Source organism: Vicugna pacos, chromosome 13 (genome assembly GCF_048564905.1).
Source record: "Vicugna pacos chromosome 13, VicPac4, whole genome shotgun sequence".
In the NCBI taxonomy this organism is placed as follows: Eukaryota; Metazoa; Chordata; class Mammalia; order Artiodactyla; family Camelidae; genus Vicugna; species Vicugna pacos.
This window is the reverse complement of record NC_132999.1, coordinates 18,572,843-18,598,529: the sequence shown is the minus strand read 5'-3', so window position 1 is coordinate 18,598,529 and position 25,687 is coordinate 18,572,843. Positions and strand designations below refer to the sequence as shown.

The 25,687-nt window shown below is 46.0% G+C and overlaps 1 protein-coding gene across 1 annotated transcript in view; it reads left to right on the top strand.

Annotated features, from left to right (window-relative positions):
• The window catches only part of LOC107033620 (uncharacterized), a 38,130-nt gene extending 16,318 nt beyond the window's left edge, over positions 1–21,812 (top strand). The window contains exons 3-16 of the mRNA XM_072975741.1: positions 7,134–7,262; positions 8,619–8,640; positions 10,138–10,226; positions 10,679–10,756; positions 10,844–10,951; positions 12,610–12,682; positions 14,742–14,859; positions 16,673–16,877; positions 16,953–17,020; positions 17,142–17,236; positions 18,357–18,427; positions 19,975–20,080; positions 20,961–21,013; positions 21,750–21,812. Of these exons, the coding sequence (XP_072831842.1) occupies positions 7,134–7,262; positions 8,619–8,640; positions 10,138–10,226; positions 10,679–10,756; positions 10,844–10,951; positions 12,610–12,682; positions 14,742–14,859; positions 16,673–16,877; positions 16,953–17,020; positions 17,142–17,236; positions 18,357–18,427; positions 19,975–20,080; positions 20,961–21,013; positions 21,750–21,812 (1,278 nt within the window). The remainder of the gene's footprint in view (positions 1–7,133; positions 7,263–8,618; positions 8,641–10,137; positions 10,227–10,678; positions 10,757–10,843; positions 10,952–12,609; positions 12,683–14,741; positions 14,860–16,672; positions 16,878–16,952; positions 17,021–17,141; positions 17,237–18,356; positions 18,428–19,974; positions 20,081–20,960; positions 21,014–21,749) is intronic.
• The last annotated feature ends 3,875 nt before the right edge of the window (positions 21,813–25,687 follow it).

Below are 25,687 nucleotides of genomic sequence, written 5' to 3'. Positions count from 1 at the left end.
TTTATATTTCCAATTAAAAGTACTCATATTTATGATGGATTTTGTTTTTACTCTTTATTTACCTTGGTGTCCGAACTAATGATAATAGAAGACCCATTTCCTAAGAGAAAGTTGACTTGCCGTTAAGAGACAGGATCCCTCGTGAACACATCCTCACCGTTTGTTCTGACTGATGCATGACTTAATGTCATTGCAAGAGGAATTTCCCAAGGAAAAGCCAGCGGTCTTCCTCAGAACCTCAGGGAGCGGGTCACGACAGGCTCCAGGTGGAATCCCTTTCCAAGGTAGACCTTGGTTCAAGGTAAAGTTATAGCACTTGCCAGCCCTGAGACCCTTAGGTGATTCACATCCCCTCTGTCTTCTCATCCATAAAATGGGTTAGTGAGAATGTTGTGTAATTGGAACACTGCACTTTGAATTTGGTCAATTGGCACATTTTATTGCTTAATATGAGATCTCAGTACTTTTGACCTGATGTTAATTGGTAACTTATAGGAGGTCCCGACTCCTGAGGGTTGGAAGGAATTCTGGTTGACAGTAGGAGACCCAGGATCCCTGAAGCCTGCTCACCCTGGATGGGACTCAGTCCCTTCAGGCCAGGGTATCCTGAAGCCCGGCTGTGGGACCAGGAAGGCCCAGCAGTGTGGTTGGAACAACACAGCCCCTCTGGGTCTGTGAGGAGTCAGGGTCAGCTCCACACAGGGCAGGCTCTGGAGTTTCCTCCCCAAGGGCAACCCATTCTCCTGGAAGTCAGCCCCGACAGGGACAGACACAGAGGCTGGAACCAGCAGTCCCAAGGAAAATGGGAGGTACCAGTCTTTGCAAGGATGGTGACCCCTGGGGAGCTCAGCTCCAGGGAGGTGAGTGCCTTAGCGTGGGAGGGACTGTGATGCCAGGATTCCTGCCTTTTCTGCCCCCTCCACTCTGGGCCCGTTCCCAGAGTCAGGCCACCCTGGCCCTTCATTCCCCCACCATGCACCCTGGGCTGGCTCCCTCTTTCCTTCTTGCCTTGTCTTGTATCTGCTTTCCCTACCCTGTTTCCCCCTGTCACCATCTGCCACTCTCAAGGACTTGACCCCCATCTCTCTCAGTCACTCACACACTGTCTCTCTCCCTGCCTGTCTCTCTCTCTGCCCCCAGGCCCTCAGGCCCTGGGCTCTGGTCCAGCCCTGTCCAGGGCCACAGGGCCCTACCTCTCTGAGCGCCCCCCACCCTCACTGGCAAGTTGTGGCCCCTGCCCTGCTCACAGTGGAGGAGCCTGCTTACAGAGGCCGCTCCTGCTGGTACTGCTGCACTGCTGTCCCCCCTCTTCCTGGGCAGCACAGCCAGTTGGTGGCCCAGCCTGTACCCTAGAGCTGCTGCAGGGCTGGCCACCTGCCCCAGCTGGAAGGAGGGAGGGCCCTGCGGGCTTGAGGGGCTCCTGGGATTGGATTGAGGGATATGTAAGGAGCCAGGTATTTTCACCCAACTCCTCTTTGTCAATGGCAGAGCGTCCCAAACCACTGACTGCCCTCTGCCCGTTTCTCACTAAGAGCACTGGGCAGACTGTGGGAGCTCCTGAGACTTAGGAGGGAGCTGCTGCCCTCAGTCCTCTCAGAGTTTGCCTGGAATTGGGGCTCCTGGGGGCAGCTGGCAGGGCTGGGGCCCTCTCACTGGACTCTGGCACCTCATCCCTTCCTGTCAGCAGTTGGCCACTTCACGGGGACAGAGATGAGGACCTCTCTGACCCTTGAGACTGGCAGGCCCCATGTGCTCAGTATTTCTTGATTGAGTGAACACAACCACCCCTATCTAGACACCAAGTCTTCCCACCGCCCCAGAAGGGTTTCTCAGGCCCCCTCACTGCCAGTACTGCCCCACAGCACAACTTTGCTTCTGTCCCACCTGGGTAGTTTCTGCCTCCTTGGACCTGGGTGTACACAAATCACCCAAGTACAGTGTAGGGGGTATGACATAATTATTTTTTATAGTTATATATATTTTTGGCAAAAATCATAGGGGTTATCTTTATGCATGTAACATGTATTTAAAATTAATGTGTCACCTACAGGTGTACTATAGATAAGGACAGCCACATGGGTGTGGCGATGTGATTAAGATGGTGTGCTGTTAAGATCTCCGTCTTGTGGACGTTCTCTCTGCCTTTTGTGTGCAGTGCTGAGCAAAGGGGTGTGAGGACCTCCCACCCTGCCTGTATATTTGATTCCTCTTGGTTCTGTCATTCTTTACCTCACATGTTTTTCAGCCACTGCCCAAGGGAAATCCTGGGAGCTTGGAAAAGGAGGAGGGAGCACCCCAGAAGTAGAGGGCAGGGGACATGGGTTGGGCAGGACCAGGAAGCATAAGGTCAGGAGAGTTTGCAGAGAAGACCCAGGGTTGGATGGCAGTTGGTGGTGGGGAATCAGGTGGGGTGCATCCTAAAAGTGAGGTCACCCAGAATGTCCACTGTGAGGTGCCAGGGGCGAAGACAGGTGATTGGTTGAGTGAGGGCATAAAGCACTGGTGTTGCTAAGGCAGCGTTCAGACAGGAGAAGACTTGGAGGGAGGCGTCTTGTTCCCTCCAGCTGCTCCTGAGAGTCCGCTTGACCTTCCGCTTGTTTTCCTGACCTGCTGACCTGACTGAACCCTCCTTCCTCCCCTCAAGAGCTTGATTGACCCCCATCCTTTCTGTGACCCCCTTCTCCTCCTAAGTGCCCAACCCCTCTTCCTGTCACACTCCCTCCCCAATCCCACCCCCTCCCCTCCCCCCTCCCCTCCCCTCCCCTCCCCTCCCCACCTCCTGCCTGGGGACCTCAGGGCCCTGACAGGACCAGGACATGGAGGTGATGGGGATGCCATTCTGGCCCCACGTGCTGGGGTGTACTGGATATGAAAATACAACTGTGAGTAAACATCGGGCACCAGGGGTGTCCTCCTTTTTCCTGGGCTCTTTCACACTCTGGTTAAACAGCTGCTTTCTCATGGCGTCCTTGATGGGAACGCATCGTTGGTGAAGCCCAAGGCCCTCAGGGCAGGTTTCTTGACCAGCCTGGAGCAGCCCTGGCCACCAGCGTCTTCAAGATCTGAGTCCTGTCAGGACCTCTTGGACCGAACACAGCAGGTTGACAGGATGCAACCTGAAATAGTTACTTTATTGCATCAAAGAAGGAAGTGCCTAAAATGGGGGAATCTGTGAATTATCTCAGTAAAGCAGTGTTTTAAAAAGCAAGAAACTTTTATTTACTAGAAGTCATAGTGAGACTGGCTCCCGAAAGCTTGTTAGGATCCTGCTTCAAGCTGTGCACGTTCAGGTCCAGTCCCCATGCGGTGCGCTGTCCTGTGCGTGCGCCCTTCCTGGTGGTGATGTCTGGGAGCAGTGGTGTCTCAGCATTGGGTTGGTGCTAGTCTGTTAAACAGTGAAGTGTCATCTGTGCTCTGTGCTTTCTGGTTTGTTAACTTACAGCAACTTTGTTTTTTCCTTGAAGTGTATTCTTTTCAGAAATTTTAATGTAACAAAAATATTCAATAGCCCTATGAGTTTTAAAAGTATTTTTATTGAACTATAGTCAGTTTACCATGTTGTGTCCATTTCTGGTGTACAACAGAATGCTCCAGTCATATAGGAACATATGTATATTCATTTTCATTTGTTTACCATAAATTACTACACGATATTAAATACAGTTTCCTATGCTGTACAGTGTAAACTAGTTGTTGTCTACTTTATATAGATTAGTATCCATGAATCTCAAACTCCCAGTTTTTCCCTTCCCACTCCCTTCCCCCCTGGTAACCATAAGTTTGTTTTCTATGCTGTAAGTCTGTTTCTGTTTTTTAAATAAGTTTGTCTTTTTTTTTTTTTTGGTTCCACATATAAGTGATATCATATGGTGCTTTTCTTTTGCTTTCTGACTACTTCACTTAGAATGACAGTCTCCAGGTCCATCCATTCCCTGTTGCCGCAAATGGCATTATTTTATCATTTTTATGGCTAAGTAGTATTCCACTGTATAAATATACCACCGCGTTTTTTTTTAACATTTTTTATTGATTTATAATCATTTTACAATGTTGTGTCAAATTCCAGTGTAGAGCACAATTTTTCAGTTATACATGAACATGTATATTCATTGTCACATTTTTTTCTCCGTGAGCTATCATAAGATCTTGTACATATTTCCCTGTGCTATACAGTGTAGTCTTGTTTATCTATTCTATAATTTTGAAATCCCAGTCTATCTCTTCCCACCCCCCACCCCCTTGGCAACCACAAGTTTGTATTCTATGTCTGTGAGTCTGTTTCTGTTTTGTATTTATGCTTTGTTTTTGTTTTGTTTTGTTTTGTTTTAGATTCCACATACGAGCGATCTCATGGTATTTTTCTTTCTCTTTCTGGCTTACTTCACTTAGAATGACATTCTCCAGGAACATCCATGTTGCTGCAAATGGTGTTATGTTGTCGGTTTTTGTGGCTGAATAGTATTCCATTGTATAAATATACCACCTCTTCTTTATCCAGTCATCTGTTGATGGACATTTAGGCTGTTTCCATGTCTTGGCTATTGTAAATAGTGCTGCTATGAACATTGGGGTGCAGGTGTCATTTTGAAGTAGGGTTCCTTCTGGATATATGCCCAGGAGCAGGATTCCTGGGTCATATGGTAAGTCTGTTCCTAGTCTTTTGAGGAATCTCCATCCTGTTTTCCACAGTGGCTGCACCAAACTGCATTCCCAGCAGCAGTGTAGGAGGGTTCCCTTTTCTCCACAGCCCCTCCAGCATTTGTCATTTTTGGATTTTTGAATGACGGCCATTCTGACTGGTGTGAGGTGATACCTCATTGTAGTTTTGATTTGCATTTCTCTGATAATTAGTGGTATTGAGCATTTTTTCATGTACCTGTTAGCCATTTGTATGTCTTCACTGGAGAATTGCTTGTTTAGGTCTTTTGTCCATTTTTGGATTGAGTTGTTTTTTTCTTACTTAGTTGTATGAGCTGTTTATGTATTCTGACAATTAAGCCCTTGTCCGTCTCATCTTTTGCAAAAATTTTCTCCCATTCCGTGGGTTGTCTTTTTGTTTTGCTTATGGTTTCCGTTGCTGTGTAAAAGCTTCCAAGTTTAATTAGGTACCATTTGTTTATTTTTGCTTTTATTTTTATTGGACTTCTAGCAAATTCTTAGTTACCCCTTTCCTTCTCATCTTGGAGACTGCCCCCAGGGACTCTGTGTCCAGCTAGGCTGATGGGAGCCCTGAGAGCCCAGCTGATGTGAAAATCAGTGGCTGCAACCTGCTGTGATGTTTATAATGAGGAAATGCTTAGGAGGGACATGACCAGGAGGGTGGACCAAGTTCTTTTTTTTTTTTTTTTTTAGCAACGTGTCCTTGTGAAGAAAATGTTGATTTTCCCAAAGCATTGAAAGGGTCCTTCATGTCCTTAGAATTGTCCAAATATAAAGAATATTCAGATACATGCTGTGAAATTTTCACTCTATCAGGAAAAAGCACCTCCACACCCGAGAAAAGAAAGACTGAGAACACCTCATGGATTTAAGTGGGTTTGTTCTGATGGGCGTGCACCGGATTCTCACGGACCTGGAAAAATGTGTGTCAGGAACAATCTTTGCACTGAGGCAGAATCACACCACGTGAACACTCCATCCAAAGAAGAGTCTGTTCTGTGTCTTATAAGCCTGCTAAGGAGGGCGTTTCTAGGTCATCTTTGTTGGGATTTTTTCCCTCAGGGAATGAGGCTGAGCTCTCAGGTTAGTTAGCCCTCTTTCCCTACCACATCTTTGTGAGCATTTGGATAAACTAACTTGTTCTTCTCCACCGTCGCTCATGGTCGCTGACAGAACCTGAGTCCATCGGCCCTGGTGGGTAGACTCTAGGTAGGAGGCAGCTACTGATGTCAGTGCTCAGACAGTGCCGTGTGTAACAAGCATGCCCACGACGGAGGATGTTCACCAGTTAGCGACTAGATGGTGTTTATGTTTTTGTGCCTTTGATCTACATGTCTCTCCTTTGTGCTGAGACCCACTGCTCTCTCAGATAGCGGCTACTCAAAGACAGTGCATGTTTTCCACCAGCACACATTTTACTGACCTCAACTATGAGAGCAGCTGACAATGACAATATTACCGATTTCAGAGGTTGCTTTCTAGAGAGGTTTTATTTGCACAAGACTGAAGCTTGGTGTCTAGATTAGTACAAATTACATTGCGCATTTATTCCCTCCTGTAATACTTACAAACCTAGTTTTTACAAAGCTATGTATTTGCCTTTTGTTTTGGTGACTGTACATTCCAGAAATACAAATTAATTTTCATAGTGGCTGTTGATGGACGTAGGTGCAGTACTGTGAAATATGCATGTGAATTTTTGTACTGATTATTTTGAATTCTCTTTTTATGTAATTTCATTCTTTGAGTAATCTTGTATAACATGATTTTAATTCTATTATACAAATCCTTATTTATTTCAGAAGTCTGACATTACATGCTCTGGTTCAGAACCAAAGTGAATATTGAAGAAAACTTCCATGGTTTTTAGATTGTTGGGCTAAAATAAATCATTAATTTTTGCTGGAATAGTAATTTTGACATTATTGTAAGAGCTGGTCTGCTTTCTCACTCATGTCCAGTCTATAAATGTAGAGATACAGCTCTGCATCTCTGTATTTTAACACATACCTTCATTGCTTTTTCCCCATACGTGTTGGGTGTATTTTTGGAGACATTTCATAGGGGTTTGTCCAAGTACTTCATGAACATACAATAGAAGATGGAGGCGTCCCAGGCCCTGTAGGTTTGTGTTTGCTTATTTTCAATTTCATGTTGGCTTCTACATTCGTAGGTTAAGTTCTGTTAACTATTTAAAAAATACTTGCAGTGTGTCTGTCAGCAAAGTCAAATCTCTAACATTTTGTGTATCAGATATTTGACATATGTGAGCAGCAGTGAAACTATCACCAAACGAAGGCAGTAAACATACCCACACTCCTGAGCGTCCCCCAGCTCCTTTTGAACTCGTGTCCCTTCTCGCCTCTCTGAGGAGCTACTTGAGGGTGTGGTTGAGGGTTTCTAAAGATGATTCCCTGTGACAGATACACTGCGAATGTCTTTGAGGTTCCTCATTATCTCCAATATCTTTTCAGATCCTCCGCACTCTCGTTCTTTCCCATCCTGGGTCTGATGTTTATGAACTTCTGTGGAAGCTTATTCTCATTGCTGCCGCCTGGGGAGTTCCTAGTTTTCTTTCGTTCGTCTGGAAGACCATCGTCGCTGTGAGTATTACTAAAGTACCTGACAGTGTTCTTTTAATCACACCTAACAGGAATTTTTATAGTCACTGGACATTTTATTTGCCTGCCTGGGCCAGAGTCCAGGAGTCTTTTCTTTGTTCCCTTTTAGATTACTAACTTAAACAGAAATTAGTTTTGAAATGGAAATTTGTTGCAAAATACTATATAGTAAGAACTCATTGAGCAAGACAACAATATATTCTCAATGAGAAAATGAGAATTTATAAACTCTTCTCTTCAACAGCAAAACAGGAAGGTTAAGTATTTGGTGAGCCCATCTCTCTCCCAACCTGCCCCTGCCTGTGTGTTGGGTGACAGGGGACAGGGACGCTCAGTGTTCCGTGAGCAAGTGTGAAGTGAAGGGAATGTCTGTGTCTTCTTGTTTGCCCTCCGTGGATGCATTCTTCTGCAGCCCTGGTATTGCCCCTGGAGCTTCGACACTGTGATGATGCTCCGATATCTTGGCAAGGTTAGGGGCTGGCCTCAGCCTCTGATTGTCACTTAAAGTTTTGAATGAAGAAATATGTGTTAAGGGTCAGGGAAGTGTGTCTTTACATGGTATTACAGTGGAGTCCTGCCTGGGTTTTATTGAGCTATTTACTCCTCAGATGATGACTCATGTCTGAGTCAAGAAGCACGTTCGCTTCTTGAAAATGGTCGCTGTCTGTCCTGCTGCTGCGTGTGCTTTTGTTACAGCTATTGCTCACTTTATTCTCATCTGATGTCTCATTTGATGTCCGTTTGTTTTTAGCGGTCTTGACAAATCTAACGACCTCATATGTTACAATTGCTTATCAATTCAACACTCAACTCTGCATAAGATTTCAGAAAACCTTTCATTGAATGAAAGGGTGCATCTTAGTATAAAGGTTTTGCCTTTATTTTTCTTTTAGTTTCTCGTACCTGTCTCTCTCTCTTTTGAAGGTTACACAACAATCCAGGTTCTGGACTTCAGTGTGGATGTTTGGTTTGACAAAAGAAAAAATCAGATAAATGATGCATTACAAGAACATATTATGAAAATAATACAGTTCAGTGTTATTAAGTATGAATATGCATTATGAAAATTGAATAGATTGGTGTTTACTTAATAGTGTAAACAGATCTTTTGTTCTAAAATAAGTTATTTACCATTGTGCTATCAGAAATGGTGAGTGAAAGATCATGCCTTAAGTAGGAAATTCTGATTTTTCCTGATTTTTAATCACATGAATTGTTATGCTGAACCAAAGTGATAATTGTAATTTCAATGAATTACTGTTTTGATAGTTTATTAGAAACTATATATTTACTCATTATATGTTTTGACTTCAAATGTAATATCTCTTCCTCTCGTAGGTAGAGCTTCCAGTGACTCAAGGTAAGGTATTAGTGTTTAGTTTCCTTTGTAATATTTTCTCAGTACCGGGATCCGATGTGGGTTTTCATTCAACTAAGAGTAAACACAATGACTTCTTATGTCAGACTTCTTAACTCTTGAAAATTTTACTCCTGGGATGGTGTCTAAATGACACTGTAGAGGAAGTTGGCATCTATTGAGGTAAGAGACGAGGAGGGTGTGAGGAGTCGGGAGACTAGGATGAGTTTAACTTTGCATAAAACCTTTAGGAAGCAGGTGATGAAAAGAGTCTAATGTTCGGAGTGACTACCTGACGTGACCTGGCTCTTGGTGAAAAGGAAAGATGCTGAAACACCACTGGAGCCTGTCAGGACTCTCTAGGCTGAGGGAGGGATGCAGGTGTGGCCAGGTGTGTGTGTCACAGCCGAGGGGAAACCGTGGGCTGTGACTCAGAAGTGAAGGGGGCCATTCATGGCAGTGGGGACTTAATGGAAGTGATTCAGCCTGAGGATGCTGCTTTCTGTGCAGGCTTCACAGGCTCTGTTGATCGAGTAGGGCTGCGTGTGGTGGGCAGGGTGGCTGCCCTGCGCTCAGTAGGCCCTTGAGGGCTGCTGTTGGTGACAGTGGATGCAGAAGGGCTGGTGCTGAGCAGAGGGATCTCAGCATCAGAGCGTCCCCGCTGGGCAAAGAGAAGATGCATGTGTGCTGTGTGGTCAGATGAGGGACTTAGATGCCCGAGAGAGGAGTCTGGAGCTGAGGGCTGCATTCTAGAGCGTCACATGTGGAGTCGCCTGTGGCCGGCTGCTTTATATGTGCTGTTTTCATGAAGCAGTGATGGGAACATTCTCATCCTGGGGATGGAAAAGCTTGTCATTTAGGGACTGTGTGTTATCCAGGTTCTCCAGTGACTAGGTGGGGAAGCCCACATGGTACCAAAGTGCTTAATTCCAGCGACCTTGTCCTCCAGGGCCCCCAGCATGGTTTTCATGAAGGACAATCTGCCAGGCAGCAGGACGACACTGGGGGCCTGTGCAGGCCCAGTCAGGCGACATGTTGAACTTGCCTTCTGTGGTGCTGCGGATAGGATGGGGCCTGGCTGTTGGGGGAACCTGCATGGGATGAGGGTTCTTTTTTTTTTTTAAGCAGGGGCATGTTTACTTAGTAATTGGAGGAGAGAATGTTAAGGGGGAAGGATGCTTGGTTTTTCTATTTCATCTCTGGTGATGTCAGAAGTATTTGAATGATTGAATTTCCTAAGAATGGTGCTTATAGCTGGGAGAGAATTTAGGAGAAGACTTTATTGTGTTTCTGCATCTTTGAAAAAAATTGAACTAGGAATCTGTGATCTCACATTTAGAATGCCACTAAGATTTGCTTCCTTTAGGCACAGTAGTAAAGTTAAAAAGTTAATTATACTCATAGTGCCAGCCAGAGATGTCTCTGCTGCTGCTAAGTCGGGATAATTCTATTCTACTGGGTTTTCCTGACAATATGAGAAATTTGTTTATCTCCTTTTAGTTACTTTAAAGCAGATAACTGGAAAGATCAAGAGTCTTGAGAAAGAAAACAGAGAACTTGCAGAAAATATATCTGCTTGGAAGCAGAAGGTATTGTTGTCCTTTTGATATTTTTTTTTTTATGATTTCACCTTCAGTTCCTTCCCCCTTTGGTAGTTCAGTTATTTGGCTCTCTTTTTTTTCATCCTACTGTCCTGTTCTGTATGTTCTATAAGAGGTCTCGGTTCAAAGCAAGTGTCCTAGATAAAAAAATGTCTTCTGTAGAGCACAGGGAACTCTACTTGATATCTTGTAATCTATAACGAAAAAGAATGTGAAGACAAATACAGGTATATATATGTGTGATTGAAACATGATGCTATACGTGAGAAACCGACACATTGTAACTGACTATATTTCAGTAAAAAAAACAAACAAAGCAAGTGTCATAGATGTAAAGCACCACTTTCTGTATTAGTGGAAGGGGTCACACACAAGATAGGTTCGGCTAGCAGTGTGATTGATATTTGTAATTCTGTTTCCTTTCTTACATATTTGCATAGACCGATGATGCAAAGAAATACTTAGGGAAGACCACTAGGCAAAAGAAGATGCTCTCTGAGGAAGCACTGAAGTTTGAGGTACAAACCTTTTCTTACCTAGATTACATTCTGAAAACAAATGAAAGTAATGAATAATTGTTACTGATTAAATATGTTTTTTTGAAGAACTTGGAAACTATTGAGAAGGATAATGAATATTTGAATGACATGATTCAAATTGCTCGAGCTAAAGTGCAGGCAGCGAGGGACCAGAACGCCAAGCGTCTGCGCTCGGTAAGAGTTTGGCTGCTGTGCTGACCGCAGCTGGGCTCCTGAGGCTTGTGCCCTGGGCGAGCTGCGCACTCCCGCTCCTCTTGCTTTTGGCCACAGCAGAGTGTGGGAGCTTGGGAGCAGAACCTCCCTGTGAACAATGATCCAGAATTTCACGGACTAAAACCTTCGTGACTTTTTAACTTCAGAGACTAGGAAATACGTCTTGTTTTCACAACCTAGGGAGTTTTCTCTCCACTCACACTGCCCTCCAAGATACATAGAAAATGCCAGGAAACACCGGAGAGGTGAAGGAAGTTACTAGCCGAGCTGTGCAGCCCGTTGCCCTGTTTAGGTTAAACAGAGAATTTTCCATGTGAATTTGGGTAAACTTTATGTTCCACCAGGGACACTGATTTGTGAGCTCTTTGACATGAGCAGTTTCCCACCCTTGCTTTCCGCTTGTCGTCCAGCCATGTCTTCCATTGTCCAGTGAGGAGGAAGTCTATGGAGGCGAGGGAATATCTGTGCCTGAAGGTCTCTCTTTGTTCTGCATTTCTTCATGGGCTTGACATTTGTCCTGGGCCCAGCCTGGATCAGCTGCCATCCCAGGAAACTTAGGGGTGGCTGTGAGTCCTGGCTGAGAAGGGACAGGATTCCACTTGGGTTGAAGAGAAGCAACTGCCCATCAGAACAAACCAAGACTTGCTGGAAGAGCTTGACAGGCTGGTGATGGAACAGGACCAGCTGAAGAAGGAAATGCAAGACGCAGGGGGCCAGAACGAGCTGCTAGGACGCCCAGTGCTAGAACTTGAAGAGGCCCTGTCTGCTGTAAACTCTCAGATGGAGCAGACACTGTCTTCGACCCCAAACTGAAATTCAGGGAAAGTCCCAGATGCTTTCAAGCATGTATAAGGGGGCGTATGACACTTGTTTTCCTTTCTTTTTAAAATTTGTGTGTTCAGAACCATTTCACTGCCTTAATATCTTCTGGAGAGAATGCTCACCAAAGTCTTTGGACATGTACCAGAGCTGATGTATTTATTTTCTATGGTTTGTTTTGTACTTAACAAAATAATTTGTTTTTTAAAAAAAGTTACACACTTTTTAAGCATATCACCCTGAGTTTTCATTGAAATCTTAGCACATGCTTTGTTTCTGTCCTGTGTGAAGATACTGGAAAAAGGAACATCTCCAGAGACCTTGAAAGACCCTATTTCAATGAACACTTCAGGAATTTAAGAGGGAAATGCCTCCATTAGCAGCATGATTTTCACTGTACACATTAGCTTTCACAAGGAACAACAATTTCATGTCTTAGAAGGTTAAATGTTGATATCTGTTCAGATTATTTTACTTGGGAATTTAGTCATCAATGAGAATGTTTTAGGTTGAAATTGCTCTTAATAAAGCTCATGTCCATGAAGCTACAATGAAACCTGAAGAAGTGCATGTGTGGGAGGACGTCCAGCTGAGCAGCAAGAAAAGAGTACGAAATGTTACTCACCCCAGAGATCCTTACAGCAGAAAGATGTGTGTCAGTGTCTAATTGTGCTGTAGTGCACATAAAGCAGATGGCCTGTCTTAGCCGATTCCAAGTGTACAATCCTCTTGTGTTAAGTCCATTCACATTGCTGTGGAGCAGTACTTCTCGAACATCTTTTCTCACATCTCTCTTGCAGCCACGTGTTTTGAAGACCAGATCTGAGGGTTCGATGCAGAACGCTGTGATGACTGTGGACTGCAGCCTGGAAGGTATGTTGCTTGTTGCGAAGAGAGCCTCATATGCAGGCTTCCTGGGAGATGTTGTGGCTTCAGTTCTAGACCACTAGAATAAAGTAAATATCATACTAAAGAGAGTCAAATGATTTTTTTTTTGGTTTTCCAGTGCATGTAACAGTTAAGTTTACACTATACTGTAGTCTATTAAGTGAGCAATACCACTGTGTCTAAGAACCCCAATGTTCATAACTTAATGAAAATATTCTTTATTACTAAAAAATACTAGGCATCATCTGAGCCTTCAGTGAGGTGTAATCTTGTTGGTGGATGGTCTTTTTAACTTTTTTTTTATTGAGTTTTAGTCATTTTGGTGGATGGTCTGGAATTGATGTTGGCAGCTGCTGACCGATCATTGTGACGGTTGCTGAAGATTGGTGTGGCTTTTGCAACTTCTTAACATAAGACCACAGTGAAGTTTGTCACAGGGTAACTTCCTTTCAGGAACAAGTCCTCTGTAGCAGGCAATTTGATACATTTTACACACAGCAGAACTTCTTTCCAAATTGGAGTCGGTCCTCTGAAACCCTGCAGTAGTGTATCAACTAACTTCATGCACTCTTGTAAGTCCTTTGTTATTTCAGCATTCTTCACAGCACCTTCACCAGTAGATTCCATCTCAAGAAACCAATTTCTTTGCTTGTGCATAAGAAGCAGCTCCTCATTCATGCACATTTATCAGGAGGTTGCAGCCATTCAGTCATGTCTTCAGGCTCCACTTCTAACTCTAGTTCTCCTGCTATTTTCAGCTCATCTGCAGTACCTTCCTGCACTGACGTCTTGAGCCCCTCAAAGTCACACATCAGGATTGGAATCAATCCCTTCCAAACCCCAGTTCGTGTTGATGTTTTGACTTTTTCCCATAAATCACGAATGTTCTTAATGGCACCTAAAGTGGTGAATCCTTTCCAGAAAGTTTTCCATTCATTTGCCCAGACCCATCAGTGGTATCACTGTCTGTGGCAGCTACAGTCTTCCAAAATGTATTTCTTTAATAATAAGACTTAAAAGTTTTAATTACTCCTGATCCATGGGCTGCAGAATGGATGTTGTGTTAACCATGGAAACAGCATTCATCTCATACATCTGTGTCAGAGCTCCTGGGTGACTGGTGCATTGTCCATGAGCAGTAATATTTTGAAAGAAATATTTTTGTTTTGTTTTGTTTTCTGAGCAGGTAGTTCTCAACAATGGGCTGAAATTTTCATATTGTAAATAGATGTGCTGTCATCCAGGCTTTGTTCCATTTATAGAGCACAGAGTAGATTTCAGGGGATTCTCATGGGACATAGAACTTTCAGGATGTTAAATGAATATTGGCTTCAACTTAGTCACCCACTGCATTAGCCCCTAACAAGAAAATTGCCTGTCCATTGAAGCTTTGATGCCAGGCACTGAGTTCTCCTCTCTAGCTATTAAAGTGCTGGATGGCCTCCACTTGCAATTGTCTGCATTGAAAATCTGTCGTTTCGTGTAGCCACCTTCATTAGCTATTTTAGCTTCATCTCCTGGAGAACTTGCAACAGCTTCTAGATTAGCTCTTTCTGCCTTACCTTGCACAGGTACGCAGTGGACATGGAATCTTGCCTTAAACCTCATGGAGCAACCCCTGCTGGCCTCAGACTTTCCTTTTGTAGCCTCTTCATCTCTCTCAGGGTTTGTAGAATTGCTGAGAATTAGGGACTTGCGCTGGATTTGCCTTAAAGGAATGTCATGCCTATTTTAATTAAGATGATAGTGAAATATTTCAAGAATTACCAAAATGTGACACAGAGAAAAGAAATGAGCAAATGTTGTTGGACAGAAATGTCACTGCTGAACTCAGGGTTGTTACAGATATTTAATTTGTTTAAAAAAATGCATTACTTGGAAGGGCAATAAAATGAGACACACCTGTAGTAGAAACGAGTTTGCACTGGGAAGGTAAAAAGTGGGTTCCTGCCTTCAGGATTCTCTCCTTTCTCTCCTCCCCACCACAACCAAGCTCTTGAGTGCACACGTACACACACAGAGACAAATTTTTTTTTGTTTACAGACCACCATGCTGCATCGGGATCTGTGAATGTAGTAGAGGAAGCCAGTTTCCAAAAGCTGAAGAAGAAAGCACGCTGCTTTGATAAAACTTGTGGACAGAGAAATATAGGCACTGAAGGGTGAGATGTTCCCGTGTTACTTGCGATGAATAATGAGTGAACGGATGTGTAGGATTATGTGGGCATTATAATATGTTTCAGAACACTTGCCACCAAATTTCCCTTACTGTGCTCATCGGTGCAGATTTGTGTTTACTTTTTTGTCTTGATTCCTCTGATCTGCTGCTTATGTTCATTCTAACTGGTTACCAGAGTTCTTGTTTGTATTTAGTTTGAGATCGTACTGGGTTCTTGGACCAGGTTTAGTCACTTCATTGTCTGGATCCCCCTACGTCCATTTTTGTTGTCCTTAGGTTTCAGCTACGCCGTATTGTCATGATCTGCCATGTGTCAGTCAGTTTTATTAAACGCTAGACGTTGGGTAGAAAATAGAGAAAATTTAAGGCCTAGTGTGAGGTTAACTTGCTTCAGAGAAGGTGGGCGTCACAGCTGGCAGGTGATCAGGGCGCCAGCAGCGCTGCATCCTGTTAACCCAGTTGGCAGCTGAGATCAGTCAGTGCAGCCAGCCCTCGTGAGGCCCGTGTCTCCTCTCCATCTTCGTTCCTGGCACGTGGCTCTCGTGGATCCCAGCTAAGGCCTTTGGGTCACTCTAGGGATCGCCTTTGCTGACAGACCGTGAGCTCCAGCTGTCTGACTGCAGTGCCTGTTTGGGGGGGGCAACAGCTGCCGGGCTGCTCTGCATCTCAGTGGTTTCCTCTGCAGTTACCGGGTGACCCTCTGGGAAGGTGGACCCAGTCCTGGGCTTCCTTCTTTTCCATCTTGGCCTCATGTTCCTTCCTGCCTTGTTAGCAATTTTGTGTATTTGGTCGTGGATTTTGTAATTTGTCCAGAGTTTCTGGTTATTCTCAGGGGGAGGGCATAGACTTCATACCTATTAACCCACTTTCAAAAGCAAACATTTTCTTACATTCTCTGAAGAACCAGGTTTTGCCCCAGGCTTTGACTGAAATCAGGGCTCTCAGTGGGAGAAATCAAACAAGTCATGGATGCTTGCTTCACCCTAATGTGTTTGGTTGTGATGACTTGGTCAGGCCCTGGTTCCCACGTTGAAACACAGAGAGCTCGCACTGTCCCCGTCACAGGAGCCTGAGCCTGGGGTGCGGGGCACAGAGCACACCTCCCATGGGCTTTTCCTGTGCGTTTACTTTATGCACAAATGAGTAGGGGTGGGGACGCTGAAGGGAAGCCCAGATACCAAACACTTGCCAGAGGCCCGAGTGTAGTTTTTTGATATTTATTAGTGGAGGGCGTTTCATTCTTTCCTGTGTATTTATCAGCCTGAGCATTTATGGGGAAGGGCAAAAGGAACATTGAATTCTTCCCCTCCAATTTCTGGGAGGGAGACTGAGTGGAAAGACGGTTCGCAGAGATGTTTCTGAAGAAGCTATAAACTGTTCTCAACCTGAGGACAGCAATCTGGTGTAGCGTCAGTCGGACCAACAAACATGCCCATGTCACTGGGGAGACCGACGTGTTGTAAGGCTGAGAAATAGGGTCAGGATGTAAGGAAAGGAAGAGTCAAGCTTTATGATGAAAGATGCTCAGCACAGGACACGTGAGGGAAACGCTCATAATGGGAGAGGGGGTTGTGTCCGCGCAGAACCCGGCAGGCGTTCAACAACAGTGACGGGAGGAGTGGCTGCAGTGACAGCTTTGCACCCGCTGTGCTTCTACAGCCGTGTGCAGCGAGCGTGTCTTGTGCGGTGAGATGCTGTGTGAGAGTGTGCAGTGCGGATAACGTGGGCTGGGGCAGGGTATTTAACGTCATACCCAGCGTTGTGTCTTCTCTGATGGAACAATTTGTAACTCGTAGGAGAAGAGTTGAATGTCACGGGCAAACGTGGGAAGCAGAGATCACTTGGAGACACCAGGTACCCTGCCTTCCTCCTGACACACCGAGTCCTCAGCACCTGATGGAGACGGTCACTGTGGCCCTGAGAACCCCTTGCCATGGGGTGTTTCTTGATGTGTTGACTTCTAAGATCGCTCTTGCCGTGAAGAAGGCCCAAGACAACTGGGTAAGAATTTGTTTCCTTCCTTCCCTTTGTGCACAGTCGGCCACAACTGAATGTGGATGTGTTTTTCTCCCACAGCTCGGGGCTCAGGAGCTGGAGAGGGAAAATGCTCAGTTGAGAAGGGAGAATGCCCACCTGAAACAAAGGTACAGAATTTTGAAACAGTTTTAAGGGTGTTTTGAGATTCTTAAGGATTGGCTGTTTTGTATCTAGTAGAGGAATTGATGATGTAATTCTTATTGAAGCCATTCTTTCTCTATCTTTAAGACTGGACATAACTTGCAGAGAGAGGCAGACAGAGGAATACATGAGGCAGGACCCTACCCCAGGAGGGCCACACAGGCTGCCTCCTCCCCTGAGAGGTAAGGAGCACACTGTGAAGTGTGGCAGCTTCATTTCTGCTGCAGAAACCACCGAATGGGTTTCTTGTCCCCGTGGGCGATTGTTGGGTTTCCTGGACACCACACCACACACTCACCACAGGGAATGGTTTCTCAGCTGGTTGACAAGATGCTGTTTTCTTCACATGCCACCAGCCAGCCAGGCTCTGTCCTCTGTGAACAGTGGAGCTCATGCCCCTCCAGGGGCTGTGGGCCACCCCCCAGGCCCTTGGGTGGCTGGCGTGGCTGGTTTCTGTGCGCTGGAAGACATGAGCGTCAGCACCCTCTTCCCGCCTGGACACAGTGTTGAAGGCTGAATTCTCCTTGTTGAGAAAAATAACATGCCCGGGGTTTTAGAATGAAGGCAGTATGTCCTGATGAGAAAAAAATTTTTCTTCATTTGTCTTGGTGGATAACTATTCTGTTCAAGATCTGTTTTAAGATGGCAGGCATTTCTTCACTAATTTTGCAGGTCCCTTTGTTCTTACAAAAAATGTCGCACAGTGATCAGTGCCAGTTAGTAAGTGGCATTACTATGTAGAGTAGTGTCACTTCTAGAGTTAAACGTGTAACTCTAAAATCTTCCAGTAGGATCTTCATAAAATTCACTGTTCGTTTGCTACTTACTACAATATTAGTGTGTTTAAGACTACTTCTTTCATAAATATTTACATGACACATGGTCACTTACACAAGACACATGCTGTCAGAAGGATTGTAACAGCTTACCGGTGGGCTGAGGAGGAAGAGGTGGAGCTCATGGTCAGGGGTTGTTGATACTCTTCCTATGAAAGCCTCTTCTTATTTCAGTGTTTAGCCTGTGTGGGAACTGCGATTTCCCCTGAAGTGTGTGGTGAGTCCCCTGTGTTAGTGCTGATTTCCAGGGATCTGAGCCCTGTGCTCCCATCTAGGGTGATTAGTTATGGGAACACCTGAACCAGGGCTCTGGTCTCTTCCTCAAGGGTCAGGAGACCTGTCTCCCCCTGGTTCTGGTGTGGGGAAGAGTGTAGCATGGTGAAGGGAGGCTTGAAAGTTCTGTGTTTCTTCAGCAAAGTCTGTGCAGCAAAGCGTAATCCTCCATCCTTTCTCTGGCTTTTATCAGATTCAGGACCTGGTGCAGCTCCAGTGCAGAACGGCAACTCCTGCCCTTCTGAGGCGGCCACGGAGGCCCAGGTAAATGGGGTGATCATTCTCTGTCGGAACTCTTTCTGGCAACTTTGACCTTTTTTTTCCCCAGCGGCCTTTGCTGGCCTTATCTCCAGATGGTGTGTTCTGTGACGGGTCTAGTGTGTCATTCCGTTCCAGATTCGAACTCTTGCCCAGGAGCCAGCGGGCTTCTCCCCTCAGCCTGTCACCTTGGGTGGTGCCTGCAAAAGCCATCAGGGAATGCTTAGGGGCTGAGGACCGAAGACTTCTTGTGTTTCTCGAAATACCCGGAGGAGGGGTTCCCTCACTCCAGACTTCCTTCTCCTGGCCCGCCTGACTCCTTCCTGGCCTCCCTCACTGGGGTTGCTCCGGGGTCACTGAGACCGACTCCTGTCATCGTTACTTTGCTTCCTTTCTGTCTCAGCCAGGTGATTCGCCTGTTTAGAATGTCCATTCAAATGCTGATGACTGAAAACTGAATAGAGCCCTCCCTCCAGCTTTACACTGTGTGCCTTGTGCAGCTTTGAGTCCTCTTGGGTATAGCAAATGTCACAACCCATCACTGATTTTTCTGGGGAGGTAAATGTGTCTTCCACGCTTCCTCCAGTTGCACTCTAGGTAGAAAAGCCTGACTCTCAGAGATGCTGCGTTTGTAGTAGGAGATAGAGGCTGGAGTGGAAGGGCCCGCAGTGAAGATGCCTGTTTCCCTGCAGGGGGTTCCGATTGGCACCACAGCCCTTACCTTGTGTTCCCCATCCTGCGCTGGGTCGGTCCTGCCCTGGAAGCTGTCAGAGCTGCTCCTCTGTCTCATCACACACTGTGGCATTTTACGCATGAGCTAAAATTCCTTCTGTGTCAGTTGTGGGGTTGAGACTTCTTACTTAGCTTTTCCATAGGACACATGTAGTGTGCGTTTCGTAACGAACTTAAAATTCAGACTTACCTGAGAATAAGGATGACTGACTGCCTTCTGAGGACAGCCTTGTCCCCTCAGAAGCACTTGGCCAGCTTCCCCGCAGGCCTCCAGGGTGCCCAGCTCCCCAGAGCTCTGTGCGCCCAGGGGCAGCCCCTGCAGGGCGGAGGAGGGCCCTTTGTGAGGAGGGGTCAGAGAGGGCCGGGTAGGGGCCTGCAGGCAGAGCGAGCACCCCAGTGCGGCTCTGCTTCCACGTGTGGAGAATGGGCTCTTCACGTCCGGCTTTTCTCCATGTTCCTGGTCCGTACAGAGCCAGCTCCCGTGGCGCCGCCGGGGAAGGTGGCTGGCAGAGAGGCTGCCTGTTGGGAAGGTGCTACTTTGTCTGTGCTGGAACCTGTCTGTGCATCTGGGGCAGGCCCCTTGGCTTCCTCCACTTAACAGACACTGGCGGTGACGTGTGGTGACAGTGTTTTATCCCCGTGGCAACCTGTGCAGGCAGGCCCCCAATGGGAGGGTGAACTGTGTGACGCTGGGCTGCTGTCTGGGCACCCGGGGGAGGGGAGGGTGCCCGGTGCTGATCGCTGCTGCGTTGGGTTCCAGCTTTTGTTGGTGTTGGTGCTTTTGTCTCTCATCCAACACAGCTCTCCATTCTGTTCTGCAGGTTACTTTTGATGCAAGAGGGCCCCATCCTTACCCTGGGCCACCTCCACCTGGGACCACCTTGTGCCCTGTGCAGCCTCGCCCACCACTACCAGCTGCGCCACTTGGTAAGATGAAAGCATATTCCTCTATTCTTTCTTGAGTCACTGCAGAAGAAGGAGAGATCTCTCTCCAGGGCTTTGCAAAGCATGGGGAAACCTGACTGGGGACATTGTCATGCTCCTGTAGTCTGTTTCCACACACATTTGATGGACTGTGTCTTCCCCAACCTGACATGGGAAGGAGGTGTCTCTTATAGAGTAAAAAAGAGTCCTCTGACAGAAGCCAGAATGTGCCTTTGCACATGTTCCTTCAACATGCACCACGTTCTCAGTTTTCAGAGAGAAGCACGCCCGTATCATTTTCTCCAGTGAGTGGAGCCCTGACCTTCCGCAGTTGATCGTTAGTTAGGAAAACACCTGAACCAGTGGCTTGTGGTCGCTTCCTCAAGTGATAGTAGACCTGTCTTCCCCAAGGTTCTGATGTGGGAAATAGTGTCAGATGGTGAAAGATGGCTCACAAGTTTCATTCTGCTTCAGCAAACTAACATCTTCAGTAGGATAGTCAGCAGGGAAGGAGTTGTTTAATTGTACTTTTCTCTATGCTTAGAAGGTAGAGTGCAGCAGGGACGGGCACAGCTCATTCGTATACGTGACGCATGCTTAGCAAACTCCACGACCTCCATTTAAAAAAAACTTCAAATAAAAAGAATATCAATTGTGCAGTCCCAGATATGATATTAATTAGTTTTATGTGTTTTTTTCCACCTGTCTTCAAAAATATCCGAACCATAACTAACCTTTTATTTTGAAAAATGCTATAATTCTCTAAACTTCTTTCAACCACTTTTTAAATTGAAATATCCATAAATGGAGATACATGAACGTGGGTGTTTAAAACTCACGGTGGTAATATTCTTATTAATATATTTCTAACTACATTTTACAGATGGGATATCAATCTACAAATTTGGAAAAAACAAAGAATCTTCTGATAAGAAGGTACTGTCTTTCTTCGTATACGTATTTTAAGATACAAGCATCTGAGAATGCTAAAACATAACAAGATGGTTGTTTTCACTTTGAATTTTAATGTTAGAATTTGACAATGAAAATTTCTGACGTATTTTTATAATTCAAAACTTATTCTGTGCTTAATGTCATACGACTGCAAAATGAACATATATTATTTTTTCCAACTCACCTAAAGAAATCAGTGTCGTCAATTGTTTTCTCTTTTTTTTTTTTTTCGTTAATTCTTTATTCTAATTCATTTCCATTACACTTTATTACAGGATATTGAAAATAGAGAGTTAACTGTGAAAGTGAGGTCGCTTTCTTTTCTTCTTTCTTAGCAATCCTCATTTGAAATTAATCAAAAGATCTCTCTTGTTGAGTCTACGTTCCTGTATTTTCCTTATAATTTATGATGTTGTTTTACACCTGATCCTTCTGCTCAGGCTGCCCCTTCCTCCCCTTCCCGTCACATCCCTCCTCGTCCCCCCCCCCCCCCGCCCCCGCCCCCCTGCACTGGGGCTGCGTTTTGAGGCACAGCGCAGTCTTCCCAGCATTCCCTGAGCTATGGACGTGCAACAGACTCTCCTGTCCCTTGTGCCCTTACATTCTCCCTTGACTTCAGTTGTAGGGCTGTGCAGACTTGTCTGTGGTGACTCGTTTCCATGGATGTGTGCCCCTGGCAGCGTAGGGCACCGAGTCTGACTTTTATTTGTATTGGCAGCTTCTCCAGGATAGTGCTAGCGGCCTGATAGGTACAGGAAATAACCGTTGTCCTAGTGAGTGAGTGGATGACCAAATACACGAACATGATGGTTTCTGAAGGTCGGTTCTTGTTTTGTTTTGGTTTCCTAGGACGGGGCGACTGAGCTAACGGTCGCAAAACCAGAAGATGTTCCTGAGCCTGCTGACATCGCTCAAGAGGAACTGGCAGATGATAACACGTTGACCTCTCTCGACGGAGCACTCGGGAGTGACGTGTTCGGTAAGTTAGTGAACATGTATTGAGCTGTTTGTTTTTGCTCATTTACCGAAGTGTCTGCCCCGAAGCTCGTTTTCGGAGGGGAAGCGTATATATAGCGCGCTGCTAGATGGAAGGCGTGCTTAGCATGCGGGACGTCCTGGGTTCAACGCTCAGCGCCTCCATTTAGGAAGAAGGTGGCTAATGTTGGACATGTGAAGTGTGTGGATCCAAATACAATGTCCATGACTTTGTGAGTGTTTTGCTTTTGCCACCTGTCTTCATCACTGTCCCAACCACGACCAGGCTTTGCTTCCAAAACAGCGCTTCCGCCCTCTGAGAGTCTGTTCTGGCACGTTATTTTATTGAAGTATGGATGAATGGAGATGGGTGAATATGGGTGTTTAAAATTTACAGTGGTAAACGTAATCATTAATGTCTTTGCGACTCCATTTTCCAGATGGGGAAACAATGTCAGAATTTGGAGGGGAGAGAGATGGAGAATCTCCTGAGGAAGAGGTACCGTCTCCTTTTGTTGCTGTTCTTCCTCTTCTTCCAGTGTATAAGCACGGGCGTGGGCACCTGGTAAAACAGACGTGGATGCAAGAAGCCGTGACTTTGCATCCTCACGTTTGCACTTGCCCACGAACATTTTTGACCTGGGTTTTTAACCCGTAATTGATACAGTCATTCTGTGCTTCATGTCACATGCCTGCATAGTGTACTTCTGATAGTTTTCCTGACTCACCTAATGAAAGCAGTGTCTGTATCTAAATTCTTGTTTCCAAGTCCTTTTCCGTTATATGCCTTGTTACAGGACACTGAACGTAGAGTTGGTCCTGTGAAAGTGAGGTGCTTTCTTCCCTTCTTTTTTAGCAATCCTCACTTGAAATTGATGAAGTGGTGTCTCTCGTCGAGTCTAGGATATTGGGCCTTTCCATTCCCTTCCCAGGAACAGTGTTCTCGTTTTCCTTATTATAACGTATGATGTTGCTTGACACCGCATCCTTCTGCTCAGGCTGCCCCTTCCTCCCCTTCCCGTCACATCCCTCCTCGTCCCCCCCCCCCGCCCCCGCCCCCCTGCACTGGGGCTGCGTTTTGAGGCACAGCGCAGTCTTCCCAGCATTCCCTGAGCTATGGACGTGCAACAGACTCTCCTGTCCCTTGTGCCCTTACATTCTCCCTTGACTTCAGTTGTAGGGCTGTGCAGACTTGTCTGTGGTGACTCGTTTCCATGGATGTGTGCCCCTGGCAGCGTAGGGCACCGAGTCTGACTTTTATTTGTATTGGCAGCTTCTCCAGGATAGTGCTAGCGGCCTGATAGGTACAGGAAATAACCGTTGTCCTAGTGAGTGAGTGGATGACCAAATACACGAACATGATGGTTTCTGAAGGTCGGTTCTTGTTTTGTTTTGGTTTCCTAGGACGGGGCGACTGAGCTAACGGTCGCAAAACCAGAAGATGTTCCTGAGCCTGCTGACATCGCTCAAGAGGAACTGGCAGATGATAACACGTTGACCTCTCTCGACGGAGCACTCGGGAGTGACGTGTTCGGTAAGTTAGTGAACATGTATTGAGCTGTTTGTTTTTGCTCATTTACCGAAGTGTCTGCCCCGAAGCTCGTTTTCGGAGGGGAAGCGTATATATAGCGCGCTGCTAGATGGAAGGCGTGCTTAGCATGCGGGACGTCCTGGGTTCAACGCTCAGCGCCTCCATTTAGGAAGAAGGTGGCTAATGTTGGACATGTGAAGTGTGTGGATCCAAATACAATGTCCATGACTTTGTGAGTGTTTTGCTTTTGCCACCTGTCTTCATCACTGTCCCAACCACGACCAGGCTTTGCTTCCAAAACAGCGCTTCCGCCCTCTGAGAGTCTGTTCTGGCACGTTATTTTATTGAAGTATGGATGAATGGAGATGGGTGAATATGGGTGTTTAAAATTTACAGTGGTAAACGTAATCATTAATGTCTTTGCGACTCCATTTTCCAGATGGGGAAACAATGTCAGAATTTGGAGGGGAGAGAGATGGAGAATCTCCTGAGGAAGAGGTACCGTCTCCTTTTGTTGCTGTTCTTCCTCTTCTTCCAGTGTATAAGCACGGGCGTGGGCACCTGGTAAAACAGACGTGGATGCAAGAAGCCGTGACTTTGCATCCTCACGTTTGCACTTGCCCACGAACATTTTTGACCTGGGTTTTTAACCCGTAATTGATACAGTCATTCTGTGCTTCATGTCACATGCCTGCATAGTGTACTTCTGATAGTTTTCCTGACTCACCTAATGAAAGCAGTGTCTGTATCTAAATTCTTGTTTCCAAGTCCTTTTCCGTTATATGCCTTGTTACAGGACACTGAACGTAGAGTTGGTCCTGTGAAAGTGAGGTGCTTTCTTCCCTTCTTTTTTAGCAATCCTCACTTGAAATTGATGAAGTGGTGTCTCTCGTCGAGTCTAGGATATTGGGCCTTTCCATTCCCTTCCCAGGAACAGTGTTCTCGTTTTCCTTATTATAACGTATGATGTTGCTTGACACCGCATCCTTCTGCTCAGGCTGACCCTTCCTCCCCTTCCCGTCACATCCCTCCTCGTCCCCCCCCCCCCCGCCCCCGCCCCCCTGCACTGGGGCTGCGTTTTGAGGCACAGCGCAGTCTTCCCAGCATTCCCTGAGCTATGGACGTGCAACAGACTCTCCTGTCCCTTGTGCCCTTACATTCTCCCTTGACTTCAGTTGTAGGGCTGTGCAGACTTGTCTGTGGTGACTCGTTTCCATGGATGTGTGCCCCTGGCAGCGTAGGGCACCGAGTCTGACTTTTATTTGTATTGGCAGCTTCTCCAGGATAGTGCTAGCGGCCTGATAGGTACAGGAAATAACCGTTGTCCTAGTGAGTGAGTGGATGACCAAATACACGAACATGATGGTTTCTGAAGGTCGGTTCTTGTTTTGTTTTGGTTTCCTAGGACGGGGCGACTGAGCTAACGGTCGCAAAACCAGAAGATGTTCCTGAGCCTGCTGACATCGCTCAAGAGGAACTGGCAGATGATAACACGTTGACCTCTCTCGACGGAGCACTCGGGAGTGACGTGTTCGGTAAGTTAGTGAACATGTATTGAGCTGTTTGTTTTTGCTCATTTACCGAAGTGTCTGCCCCGAAGCTCGTTTTCGGAGGGGAAGCGTATATATAGCGCGCTGCTAGATGGAAGGCGTGCTTAGCATGCGGGACGTCCTGGGTTCAACGCTCAGCGCCTCCATTTAGGAAGAAGGTGGCTAATGTTGGACATGTGAAGTGTGTGGATCCAAATACAGTGTCCATGACTTTGTGAGTGTTTTGCTTTTGCCACCTGTCTTCATCACTGTCCCAACCACGACCAGGCTTTGCTTCCAAAACAGCGCTTCCGCCCTCTGAGAGTCTGTTCTGGCACGTTATTTTATTGAAGTATGGATGAATGGAGATGGGTGAATATGGGTGTTTAAAATTTACAGTGGTAAACGTAATCATTAATGTCTTTGCGACTCCATTTTCCAGATGGGGAAACAATGTCAGAATTTGGAGGGGAGAGAGATGGAGAATCTCCTGAGGAAGAGGTACCGTCTCCTTTTGTTGCTGTTCTTCCTCTTCTTCCAGTGTATAAGCACGGGCGTGGGCACCTGGTAAAACAGACGTGGATGCAAGAAGCCGTGACTTTGCATCCTCACGTTTGCACT